This window comes from Rhagoletis pomonella, unplaced genomic scaffold (assembly GCF_013731165.1).
Source record: "Rhagoletis pomonella isolate Grant_MI unplaced genomic scaffold, Rhpom_1.0 Rhpom_scaffold_02221, whole genome shotgun sequence".
Taxonomy (NCBI): Eukaryota; Metazoa; Arthropoda; class Insecta; order Diptera; family Tephritidae; genus Rhagoletis; species Rhagoletis pomonella.
Genome location: NW_023460775.1, coordinates 19327 through 32284, shown reverse-complemented (window position 1 = coordinate 32284; position 12958 = coordinate 19327). Strand labels below are relative to the sequence as shown.

The following is a 12958-nucleotide window of genomic DNA, read 5'->3' as shown; positions in this document are numbered from 1 at the left end:
TCTTCTCAAATGGCTTGATGGAGGAATTGTGCAACTTGTGTCATCAATCCATGGTCATGAACCCCTAAATGGAGTATCCCGATTTTCTGCCGAAAAAAAGAAAAAAATTCAAATAGCATAACCAAACATAGTAGCAGAGTACAATAAAAACATGGGAGGAGTAGATAAATTGGATTTTCTGCTCTCCTTGTACAGAATTTCCATAAGATATAAAAAGTGGTCTCTGAAGAAATTTGACCACTTTATTGATTTAGCAGTATGCAATTCGTGGTTGGAATATAGAATGGATCACGAAAACACTGGACACAAAAATAAATATATGGACTTATTGAGCTTTCGTAATGGTGTTGCGAATGGACTAATAGCACGGTCAAATCAACAGGCACGTTCTCGTAAACGGGGGCGGCCAACATCATGTTTAAATGAGGATATCCCAATCCCTCCAACGACCTCCGGGAAAAGACGCAAAGCTACACCACCGACTTCTATTCGATATGACGGAAACCAACATTGGCCGGAACACACGAAGGATAAAGGTAGATGTAAAATCCAAGGATGTAAGGGACAAACCAGATAAAAGTGCTTTAAATGCGACGTTTTTTTATGCATTCCCAATGGATCAAGAAATTGCTTCAAGGAATTTCATTAAATATCAAATGAATAAAATTTTTCTAAGTCAATTTCTTTTAGTTTTTTCTTCTTTTTATATTCTAAATATCATTTCTGTCTCTATTTATTTTAGTTTATATGAATTTGAAGTGTGTAATTTTTATTTCATATATATTTGCGCCTTATTTATTGAACAAGATGAATTTTTATGTATTTTAGCCACTGAAACAAATAAAAATTGGAATATAAAACAAAATAAAATTCTAGCGTTTTTCTTTACCATACACAAAATGTGTATCCATATGGATACATTAAAAAAAACTAATTTAGGGTAACATTTTTTTTTTAATTCGAATAGTGATTGATATTCCTTGGGCCAATAAGAGTGAGAGTTGAAAGAATTGGATTTTTTAAAGCAACCCGTTAAAAACTTGTAGCGAAAGGGTTAATTCACACACATGGTTTCATTCTGTTTTATTCACATGGCGGCGAAAAAATGACATCACTGCAAAAAAAAATACTTTTTTCTCGCACTCCGTCCTGGGGGGCTACTCTGTAATTCGATGCGAAAGAGAAATGCGATGCGATAGGCAATCGCCACAGCGTATTACTTACGACGTATTTGCCTTTCGCATCGCATTAGAGAGTAGCCCCCCTGGATGATCTTTATTCGTACGTTCATGAAATAATGCTGCCAAGTTTTGTTCTCTTTGAACCAATACGTGCAAATGTCAAAAGCGCTAGGAAAGAGAATACGCTATTAATGAAACGATAGTGGCGATAGTACCAGAACTATCGATAGTTATTTCATGTGACCAGACAATCGATACTATCGATAGTATCGTCGATAGTTTGACAGCTCTATTGTGCACAGTAAGTACAATATCGGCCTCTATTACCGCATGAGTCAATGTATTGTGAAATCACACGATTGGGGCATAAAATGAGGCAATAATTGGTGTATTGCGGCAATCGTGGGATCCCAGCTTTAGACCAAAATTGGGAGAGTCTCGTGGCTTCATTTCATCAACTCTCCCACTCATACTCTTTTCCAGTAGTCCGTACTTCAGTTACCCCACCTTTTGAAAAAAACTCGACTCAATATTACCAATGCAAAGCAGAAATGGAGAAAGCTTTAGAGTTCCTTACTGCCAACTCAGCAAGTCCCCAAATTCCAAATTTCACCTCCAAGCTAACAAAATCTTTAGCCCCTGATGAAGGAAACCCAATTATACAGTCCACTACTCAAGTGTCTTCTCCTATAGACACAACACAAAAATGTCCCACTCCAAGTTCTACTCTAAAGAACAAAATTTGCACAGAATCCTCTGATTCCCTCAAGTGCCTTCAAACTCAATCAACTCCTACTATATATCTGCAAAAAGTTAGTAACGTGGAAAATTCCGACTCGGCAAAGGCTCTAATGCCAATGAACCCTCGTCAGAATAATTTATACGGTTTTAAGCAGTATTCACCGCCGAACTTAATTCTAAATAGAAGTAAAAAACCCCAAAAAAGCATTGACTCAACTCTCAACCCCGGAGATGTTAATGGATGCTCAGATTTTGGCAAAACCTGTAATGCGACACCTCGACACCTGCCCAGTTACATGTATTCGCCCACTAATGCTATATTCGATTATATTTCACAGGATAACCAAGATGGGTCGATTTCATTGCCATGTGAGTCTCCTCCTCTTTTTCCAGGGATCTCGGGTCAGGCCTCCTGAAGACCACCGGCAACCGTCATCGCAGCTGCCACTAGCAAGAAACAGAATCAACGTTTGGGGGCCCAGCATGTTGAAGACATGGGCAGCAATTTCATCGCTTTCCAAAAAAACATATTAAGAGATATTATAGATAGTAATATTCATAGATATTGATTAAAAATTGTAATCATTTACTACATAACGTAAATTTATTTGAATTTAAACATTATTGTAACCCTAATTATATTTATGTATACATATGGGTATTTCCTGGGTTACGGACGCGACATTCGTACGACTTTAGAGTTAAATAAATCATACGGAAACTGAAGTCACTTGTAAAAAAATTTGCTGTTGTGTAGCTTTTATACCGTCCTTTGGTTGACAAAAACCTAGGTGCGCTTGGAACACTGAAGTCGAGAAAATCGATGAAAAGTAGGGCATAACGGACGCGACAAAAAAAGAAATGATTTCAGAGTACATGTTAAAACTAAGCGATACTCAGCGAATCGTGTAAGGTTTTCCTTTATTAAACATTCTTTAAATAAATTCTAATTATGGACCGTTACAACCAGATCATTTTTAATCAGAAGCATTTGTTGTTGATTTAATTTTGAATTAGAATCTGGTAACGGACGCGACATATCGGACGCGACAGATTTCCCCCCCATACAATATTTTTACTAGTAACACATACTAAATTTAATTTTTTATTTAATTTTTTCAGTTCTTCTCTCCACAGTTTCCCGTTTTCAAAACCTCTTTTCGCCATCTGAATGCGAAATATAAAGTTATCAAGCCGTTTAAATCCATTTACTTGCATTTTCGGTTTACCTTTTTTGGGAAATGCCCATATATTTATTTTCACACATACGGTAATGTTACCGTATGCGTTGTGTCTTCGAATTCGGTTTGTAGTATTCAAATGAAAAGCATTGTAAGCGATGGTACGATGACCCGTCCTCGCAGATGAGTCGCTGTATAACCGCCGCCGCAACCACATCGCATTATTTTGTTTACCGCCACTCGGGCAAGTAAATTATAGTTGTCAAAGTTGAAGTAGCATACTTATCGCTTTAATAAACCGACGAATTTATATTTAAAGTACTAGCGAAGTTATCTTTTCTTTCCACGGTTGGAACTCCTCCGGCGCACCACGCGCTATCCTCAGTACCCTCTAAAGTCTAAATAATGAGGAAAACAGCTTTTCCTGCAAATCATGTAAAGCCTAAAAACCGTGAAGCATCGGGAACGCAACTTCTATTCATAAAACACATATGTACATACACTTCAGCTTCCAATTCCAAGGGATCCGACGAATATCGCAATTCCCTCCTTGCTTTAGCCAACTCTACTAATCTATTAGCTTCCACATCATCTTCCTCATCACTAAACCATATTTTAACTGTGTCCATTTTTTAAATTTTATAATAAAATCAATTATTTTAAAAATGAGGTAAATAAAACACTAAAGAAACAAATGTAAACAAACAAACAGCTGTTTACAATTCTGTCAACCATTCACAATAGTACAAATTTTTATCGATCAAGTTACACAATAGCAAAATAAAAGATGATCGACTCGATCGACAAATCTCTATTCTACTGCCAGTCGACACTCGCAATAGGGGCCTAAATTTTCAAAATTCAAAATGGGTTCAAATGATGCTAAAGGTAATGCATTGCGTTAAAAATAAAACACCTCTTGTTCGGGACGCTATATTTGATCCGCCATTTTGAATTTTTGAATATAATATCAATTTCGAAATCAGTGACGACGAAAATCTCTGGGTACCAAGCTTCATAACAATCTTCTATACATTTTTGAGGAAATCGTCCGCCATTTTGATTTCTTAAAATTAAATATCAATTTCGAAATCAGTGACGACGAAAAGCTCTGGATACCAAGCTTCATAGCAATCTATACATTTCTTAATAAATCGTCCGCCATTTTGAATTTTGGAAATTTAATTTAATATTCGAATTCAGTGATGATGAAAATACCAAATTTCCAAACTTCATTGAAATCTGTCGAATACATACATATGAAGAAATCGTCCGCCATATTGGATCCGCCATTTTGATTTTTGAAAATTGAATATCAATTTTGAAATCAGTGACGACGAAAATCTCTGGACACCAAGCTCCATAACAATATAGACATTTTTTAAAAAATCGTCCGTCATATTGGATCCGCCATTGTGAATTTTGGAAATTTAATTTAATATTCGAAATCAGTGATGATGAAAACCCCTAATACCAAAATTCATTGAAATCTGTCAAATACATATGGAGTACACACTTTTGTCGTCCTATATTGTCGATTCGTCCCTATGTGCGCCGAAGAAGAAGTAGTTGGATTTCAGCGAGCCCGAAAGAACAACTGGTACGATGAAATGTCAAGAAGCCGCAGAGAAAAAAGACGCCGCCTATAGGGCTACTCTGCGATCTGGCGCAACGCGAGCCATGTGGGACCGTTATAGGGAACTGAAGAAGGAATCGAGACGTATTTGCCGCAATACGTACGAGGCCGAGATACGTGAGTGCGAAGAGCTTGAGATGCTGGCCGACTGGAAAAACGCCCGAAAATTTTATCAGAGTTAGGCAACTTACGGAAGGTTTCAAGACCAGGGCGAACTCCCGTAAGAACAACCATGGTGACCTAGAGACCGATGTCCAGAACGTACTTAAATTATGGAGGGAGCACTTTTCCGCCCTACTAAATGGTAGCAGCACGGGAAGTTGTGGAGAAGAAGAACCCGAGCCCCCCAGTTGATGACGATGGAGCCGATGTCCCACCGCCTGACTATGACGAGGTACAAATAGCGATTACGCAGCTGAAAAACAAAGCTGCTGGAGCTGACGACCTGCCAGCTGAGCTATTTAAGTACGGCGGCGAGGAGCTGATGAGGTGCATGCATCAACTCTTATGCAGGATATGGTCAGATGAACGAATGCCCGACGACTGGAATTTAAGTGTGCTCTGCCCAATCCACAAGAAAGGCGACCCCGCCATACGCGCCAACTACCGCGGAATCAGCCTTCTAAGTATAGGTTATAAGGTCTTATCGAGTGTATTGTGCGTAAGACTGAAGCCCACCGTCAATGAACGGATTGGACCTTATCAGTGTGGCCTTAGGCCTGGCAAATTCACCATATATCAGGTATTCACAATACGAGAAATCTTGTAAAAGACCTGCGAGAATAGGATCGACACACACCATCTATTTGTCGATTTCAAAGGCGGTTTCGACAGCATGAAGAGACGCCTTTTTTACGCCGCGATGTCTGAATTTGGTAAATCCGCGAAACTAACACGGCTGTGTAAAATGACGTTGAGCAATACCAGCTCCGTCAGAATAGGGAAGGACCTCTCCGAGCCGTTTGATACCAAACGAGGTTTCAGACAAGGGGACTCCCTTTCGTATGATTTCTTTAATCTGATGTGAGAGGATAATAAGAGCCGCAGAACTGAACCACTCAGGCACAATACTTTATAAGAGCGTACAATTACTAGCGTATGCCGACGCGACATCGATATTATCGGTAAAAACAAGGGCTATGTCTGTTCTGCCTTCTCGGGATTGAATAGAGAAGCAAAGCGAATGGGTCTGGTGGTGGACGAGGATAAAACGAGGTATCTCCTGTCATCACACAAACAGTCAGAGCATACGCGTCTTGGCACCCACGTCACTGTTGACAGTTACAAGTTTGAAAAAGTAGACTACTTCGTTTATTTGGGAACCAGCGTTAACACCAATAATAATGTCTTGCCAACAAGTGCTACTTTGGCAATTCAGGAGTCCTCTCTCGACGTACGAAAACCACACTCATCATGCCTGTGCTGGTGTAGGGCGCGGAGGCATGGACAATGAAAACATCTGATGAAGCGGCTCTTGGAGTTTTCGAGAGAAAGATTCTGCGAAAGATTTACGGACGTGTACGCGTTGGCGATGGCGAATACCGCAGACGATTTAACGTTGAGCTGTATGAGCTTTACAACGATATAGATATAGTACAGCGAATTAAAATTCAGCGGCTCCGCTGGCTTGGCCGTGTCGTTCGAATGGAAGAAACGCTCCTGCTCTGAAAGTATTCAACGCGGGCCGCGATGCTGGTAACAAGAGGAAGAGGAAGGCCTCTGCGTGGGAAAGACCAGGTAGAGAAGGACTTGGCTTCACTTCACTTGGCATTTCCAATTGGCGTCAGTTAGCACAGAAGAGAAATGACTGGCGTGCTGTTTTGGACTCGGCCAAAATCGCTTAGGCGGTTACAGCGCCAATAGAGGAATGCTTATTTGTTTTTTCGTAGTTATATCGTTGCCATGGTCTGCGACAGAGAACAGAGATTGTTAAGGCCCGTTTACATACAACTTTGGCGTTGCGTTGGCGTCGCTTAGACCACTGACTACGAATACAACCATTTATATGAAAGTCTCCAAATAACCAAAGTTGGGCAACGCCAGCGCAAAATCAACAGAACAGAAAGATGGCCAATTCTCAACTTTTCGCGTGCTTCGTTCGTCAGCTGTTCCAAAGAATCAAAATTATGTGAAATAATGTTTCTTTTTAATCAAATGCGGGCATGAAATATAGTTTTTAATGCAATTATTGATATCAAATTTTGATTTATCTGCCGCTAGTATGTTAATTAAGTGCCCAAAATATTCACTGCTAAGCATTCAGTGTAGCAAGCACGGGGTTACTCGCGCTGCTGTCAAAGCGACGCCAACGCCAACGCAATGCCAAATTTTTATGTAAACGGGCCTTTAGCCAATATGTTTCCTTTGGCGCGGCTGCAAACACCAGGCGGCGCCTAAATGCAAGCTTTGTTAAATTAATGAAATTTTTACACATGCACTTCTCAACTGCCATGTAATACAACTTTAATAAGTTATAATTTAATGTCAGTTCAAAGTATGCTCGGCCTAGTCTGATGCATCCTCTGGACACTGCTTCCGGAGTCTTTTGCGGACTCTGAATGGCTTACTACTATGAGGAAATGGTAATAGCTGATTACAATTGGCCATAAAAAACGACTATTTTCGAGTAGCAATTCGTCTATGAGAGAGAACAATCGAGATATTTGAATAATCGAGACAATCGACTAAAACATCTCGGACTCGGCCGTCACTACGAACTCGCAAAGAAATTTCTGTACAAAAAATAAAGAAAATTTTGCAAGAAATTCTTTACATAGCAGCATTATTTCCATTGCTTTACCGATTTTCTTCGTAAAAGAATCGAAGTATGCAGTTTATTTCATTTTAGAAAATTCGGCAAAAAATCGGATGAGGTCTTTACGAATTCTTTAAAATTTCTTAACAATTCAGAATACTCCGAAAAAATGGTCAGGGTAAGTGCGCTTGTCACAGCGGGGGGTTAACTCAAATTCGGCATTTAACTTTCAATTTTTGTGCTGAAAACCTGTAGTTAACTCGTCACTGCGAAAACGGCCTTTAACCCTAGATTTACGTAAATGAAATTATAAAATATGTAGTTTCCGTGTACGCATGGTATTCTGGGTTTTGGTATAACATAGAACATCCAAAGGTTAATCAAGTCAAGCCAATAACTCAAAACTTACAAATTTGCACATTCATGCTTCTGGCATAAGAATGACGGTATGTATTAACCTTTTGGTTGCATACAAAATTGTTAACTGAATATTTTTTCAATCTTATGCCATGATCTAATTATAATCATATGCATTCTTTTGCATGCAGTGGTATGAACACCGTCTTCAAAAGAGGCACAACTCAAAATTTGGTATTTTTGAAGTTATGGGCTAAAAATGTACGCAGAAATTTTATTTATCTTTCAGTAAAAGCTGGAGCAAATTTTTGTTATAATTTGTGAAAAACAAACCTAAGCTAAAGTCTCCCTTGCCCATATGATTGTCATGTGCTAAGAAATAGTTTTTCGCCTTTTCTGACAAACGTGTAATTTTTAGTTGTGTTCCGTTTGAAGACGGTGGTGAGTTCCATAAACATTTCTACTATACCCAGTGCGTTACTACGGCCGCATTTCAATTATTTCCAATACGTAATCTTTTTAAATAAATTGTGTGTAAAGTCTTACATACATATGAGGGATTCACAACGGTGTCGTATTGTTGTATGTCGTAAACTTGAAGAGCTTAAATAAATGTTTAGAGAACTTGAAACGACAACCAGCTATTTTTGAATACTGCAAACATTCATAATATGACTTTGGTGGTACTTTGCGAACCCCTTATCATATCTTTTAGGCGTTTGAAGTTTACGACATACCACTTACGACACCATTGTGAATACCCCAATAGATAGAAATTATGTAAGTGGTATACCCTGCAGTTTCAGTATGTAGAGGCAAACCGTCCCTAATATCCTGTATTGTGTCGAAAATGTCATCGAAAAATTGCCATGATGGTCCTTCAGATTGTGACTGCGCCAGTTGCAATGCAGGAAGTCCTGAAACCGATGCTGCAGAAACATGTTGGCGTGCAACATTTATACTCGACGATGTGCCGGCACTGACCTCTTCAAGTAGCGATTGAACACGGTCAGGCCCTGGAGGTTCCGTTTCTGTGTTAGGCATTAATCCGTCTGCCCAAGTTTTTTCTAGGGGGAAGAAACTGAAGGCAGTTTTACGACCGTGCGTAGTTGGTGCCTGCTCGTTATCAATAATTCTCAAAAAAGTACGCGTAGGTAAACGTCTTCGCAAAGTATATTCGCGTTCGGTTACATGTGTTTTAATATTTACTACTGCATGCGACCTTGGTCTTGCAGTTGCAGGTTGGTAATCGGTGTGAACAACCTCACTTCTCTTGCTTTTACTTGTTCTAGGCTTGGGTGGCGCTACATCATTTTGCTGCCCCTGTGTATTCGTTGAATCTTTTAACATCTCTGATAAATTAGATAACTGTGGCTGATGTAAAGTGGCCAAATCGGCATCTTCCAGAAATTCCATGACTGAGCCCGTTTTGCTTATATCGCCTATAAAACCAGGCATTTCCACAGATTCGTTTGATGTGAACGTGTCAATTTGTTTTCCGCCAACCTCATCAAAATATGCTTGATCGACATCAAATTTATCTTGTTCCAGTTTAAGACAATCTCCATCTCTTGGGGCTGCAAGCGCAGCACTGGACGCAGAAGTTGGGTAATTATCATTGCTGGTTATTTCAGCGGATAGATATAAATCATATGCTCTTAACACGTATTTGACTATGCAATAGAGTTCAACTAGACTGTTGGTGTTTTGGACGCGGCCGGGCACGTCCAGCAAAAATTGTTGAACAGTTGATCTCATAAAATTATTTGGCACAAAACTGTTCGGTGTCGATTTCAATTCAGGTGATAGTGCTAAAAGAACGGGTACGATAAATGCGTTAAACGAACTGTGAAATACGAATTTAAAAACTAATCGGGTTGATGAACTTGCATACATTGTTAACGGAGATGTTACGAACGGGGTACCAACCATTAAACACTATTGAATGTGCAGCGTTGTATGATTTATCCAAGGAAACAATGAATTAACAATTAATTATTTCATTCATAAAAAGTATTGATGATAAGCATTAATGCCATTTCCAAAAAAAAAAGGGGAAACTGGGCCAGTTGACAGTTGATTTCTCAAATTCTTAAAACCTATTCTACTTTTTTTATATTTTTGACCTCATATTCAGATTCTGTGAGTTATTTTACATAGCAAGTGACTATAAAATTCACGATTTTCAACCATTTTGTTTAAAACTTTTTCCCTGAATGCATATGGTTTTCTAAATTTTCAAATGCAACGCGCAAGTACTTACAGCCGGTTTCACCAGCAATTTATATGGAAAATGATTTTTTTATTTTCTGGTAATTTCCATATAAAATTCAAAAAATTAAAATCAGTTTACATCTAAACTGCTTTCGTGAAATTGGCTGTTAGAGTTATCATATTGGAATACAATTTTTCACAGCTTATTTTTAGACCAAAAGACATCTTCTTCCGCCCACCAAAACAATTTTTTTTTAACGAACGGTCCAATGTACATACACCTGCGTTCAACTAATTAGAAACGAAATTCAAAATGATATTGTTTGCAAATTATGTTTATTTTTTATTTTTAACAATTTTCATTTAAAATATAATTGCAAAAATTGCAAAAAAAACAAAAAAATTAATCAAACTTCAAAAAATTGTCATCAAAATTTCCAATTTGAAATCGGAATACTTAGAAAATTTTCGGGTATGCAGTTCTGTAGCCCATTCCATTGCAGTCTAAGAAAACGCGAGTCTCAAGTCGTTAAAAATTACCGTTGATTTTTTAGAATTCTTTTTTTTTTGTGGAGGGTGTTGCGGATTTTTTTCATATACAAAAAAAAAATTTCATAATGTGTTTTTGGAAGAGCCTCTTATATTAACTCTAATCTTTCCACAGATGATTTAACCGTAGTGACTCTTATCAATGCAAAGAAAGAGCCACTACTTCTGGCACACACTGTTTGAGGGAGCGCGGGCATCAATGAAATTTTATTATTCAAAGTAGTCTAGAGGTAGCAAACCGAGGTAGTGAGTCAACATATCGCACACCGTCTTCAAAAGAGTCACAACTCAAAATAATACGTTTGTCAGAAAATGCGAAGATATTTCTTAGCACATGATAATCATATGGGCAAGGGCGACTTTACCTTAGGTTTTTTTTTTTAACAAATTATAACAAAAATTTGCTTCAGTTTTGCTGAAAGGTAAATAAAAGCTCTGTGTACATTTTTACCGCATAATCTCAAAAATGCCAAAATTTGAGTTGTGACTCTTTTGAGGACGGTGTGCGATATGTTGGACTTACCTCGAAGAACGTTCTAGATATAACGCTTTTTACAAATAAAATGATACGGGTACACAATTGGAAGGTGTTAGATACACCATCATTCTCTGATCATAAATACATCGAATTCAATATTGCTTTCTCCCCAACAAATCCCAAAGTAACGACCCTGAGGAACCCAAGAAACACGAAACTGGGATCTCTATAGGAAGATTGTAGAGGGGAAACGATTCGATCTAAAAGAGCTCAATACGCACGCTGAGATCGAAGAGAATGTGGGGTTAATCACCACGGCTCTCTGCAAAGCCTACAAAATTGCATGCCCTCCCGTGCGTACTGAGCGCAATTCCAAGCCCCAAGCTGTATAAGGCAGAGTTGCCAGATGTGGGAACTTTGCCCCATTTTGGGGATTTATGAAACCATTTGGGGATAGATTTTTTCGCTTGGGGATGTGGGAATTTTATGGGGATCTTTGTTTGGTTTAAAACTTTGATATTGAAACTAAAACATATATTTTTCTGGCTGCCCGTAAAAATTTCTCGAATAAAGATTTTATTAGTACATACTTTTTGCGCGATATGTTTGTAAAGTTTGCCTAACGCCGTCAAAGCATTATTCGGCGCAGATGTCTGCTTTGATTGGCTTTCACTGAACAAACAATTTTCGCAACAACCTCCACGAAAGAAATTCTAAAAAATAAATGGTATTCTTTAGCAATTTGAGACTTGTACTTTATTACACTAAAAAAGTTTGATTATTTTCTGATTTTAAACGTTTATTTATGCTGTTTCTGTTGTAGACTGAATTATATTTTAAAAGAAAATTAGTAAAAATAAATAAATAAACATATGTTGAAAAAACATATAACTTTGAATTTTGGTGCTAAATCTCTGACCATAGTTGTACGTATAACCAAATGACCTCATGCATATGTATATGTACATATGTACATATGTACATATGTACGTAGAGAAAATGTGTGTAGAGAAAAGTATTCAAAACTGTAATAAAATGAAAACTGTGTTAAAATGAAAACTATATTAAGATGAAAACTGGATTAAAATGAAATAACACAAATGTGAATATATGCTTTTTTTTATTTCTTACTAAAGGGGATTTAAAAGAAAAATGGGGATTTTTTGGGGATAACTGCGGCCCGATATGGGGATGGGATACAAAAATATTCTGGCAACACTGGTATAAGGCAGCAGACAATGAGTTTTGCTGGCAGGAGTACAAAGACTTCTTAAAAAGCTATAAGAAAGAAATCCGTAGGTCCAAGAAGCAATCGTGGAAGGACTTCTGCGGCAGCATGGAGAATACAAACGAAGTGGCAAGGTTAAGGAAGCTACTGTCCAAGCAACCATCCGCGCCAATGTTAATACGCAGAAACTATGATGAATGGACTGAAAACTGCGAAGAATCGCTGCAGGTCCTAGTCGATATGCACTTTACAGGGTGTGTAGACGTGATAGACATGGAATCTGGAAAAGAAAACGTGAATGACATCCCACCCAACGTTATTACAACAAGCAAAATTGAATGGGCAATAAAAAGTTTTGATTCATTCAAGTCGCCTGGGACTGATGGAATTTCCCCGGCCATGATTCAGAAGGTCACTCACGTGATGATCCCATGGCTGAGGCGATATACGTGGGATGTCTGAGGCTGGACTATGTGCCTGTGCCCTGGAGAGATTCGTGAGTTGTGTTCATACCCAAGGCAGGTACCCAGCAAACATTGAGGTTAGTTATCGATTAGAGAATGATTTGAGGACTAGCCACATTCTCCAATCTGAAACGTTAGAGAACGACTCGAAAAACTATCGAGAATCATAGCGAT

At 38.4% G+C, this 12958-nt stretch overlaps 1 protein-coding gene across 1 annotated transcript; it reads right to left on the bottom strand.

Moving 5' to 3' along the window:
• Positions 1–8414: 8414 nt before the first annotated feature.
• On the bottom strand, positions 8415–9968 carry LOC118753219. Its single transcript, XM_036488096.1, has one exon. It carries the CDS (start codon positions 9781–9783, stop codon positions 8578–8580), a length of 1206 nt encoding a protein of 401 aa, XP_036343989.1. The 5' UTR covers positions 9784–9968; the 3' UTR covers positions 8415–8577.
• Between the last annotated feature and the right edge of the window lie 2990 nt (positions 9969–12958).

What these genes read in the sequence shown, in the direction of transcription:
- LOC118753219 (XM_036488096.1), bottom strand. Translation starts at nt 9,783, where the DNA reads ATGGTTGGTACCCCGTTCGTAACATCTCCGTTAACAATGTATGCAAGT.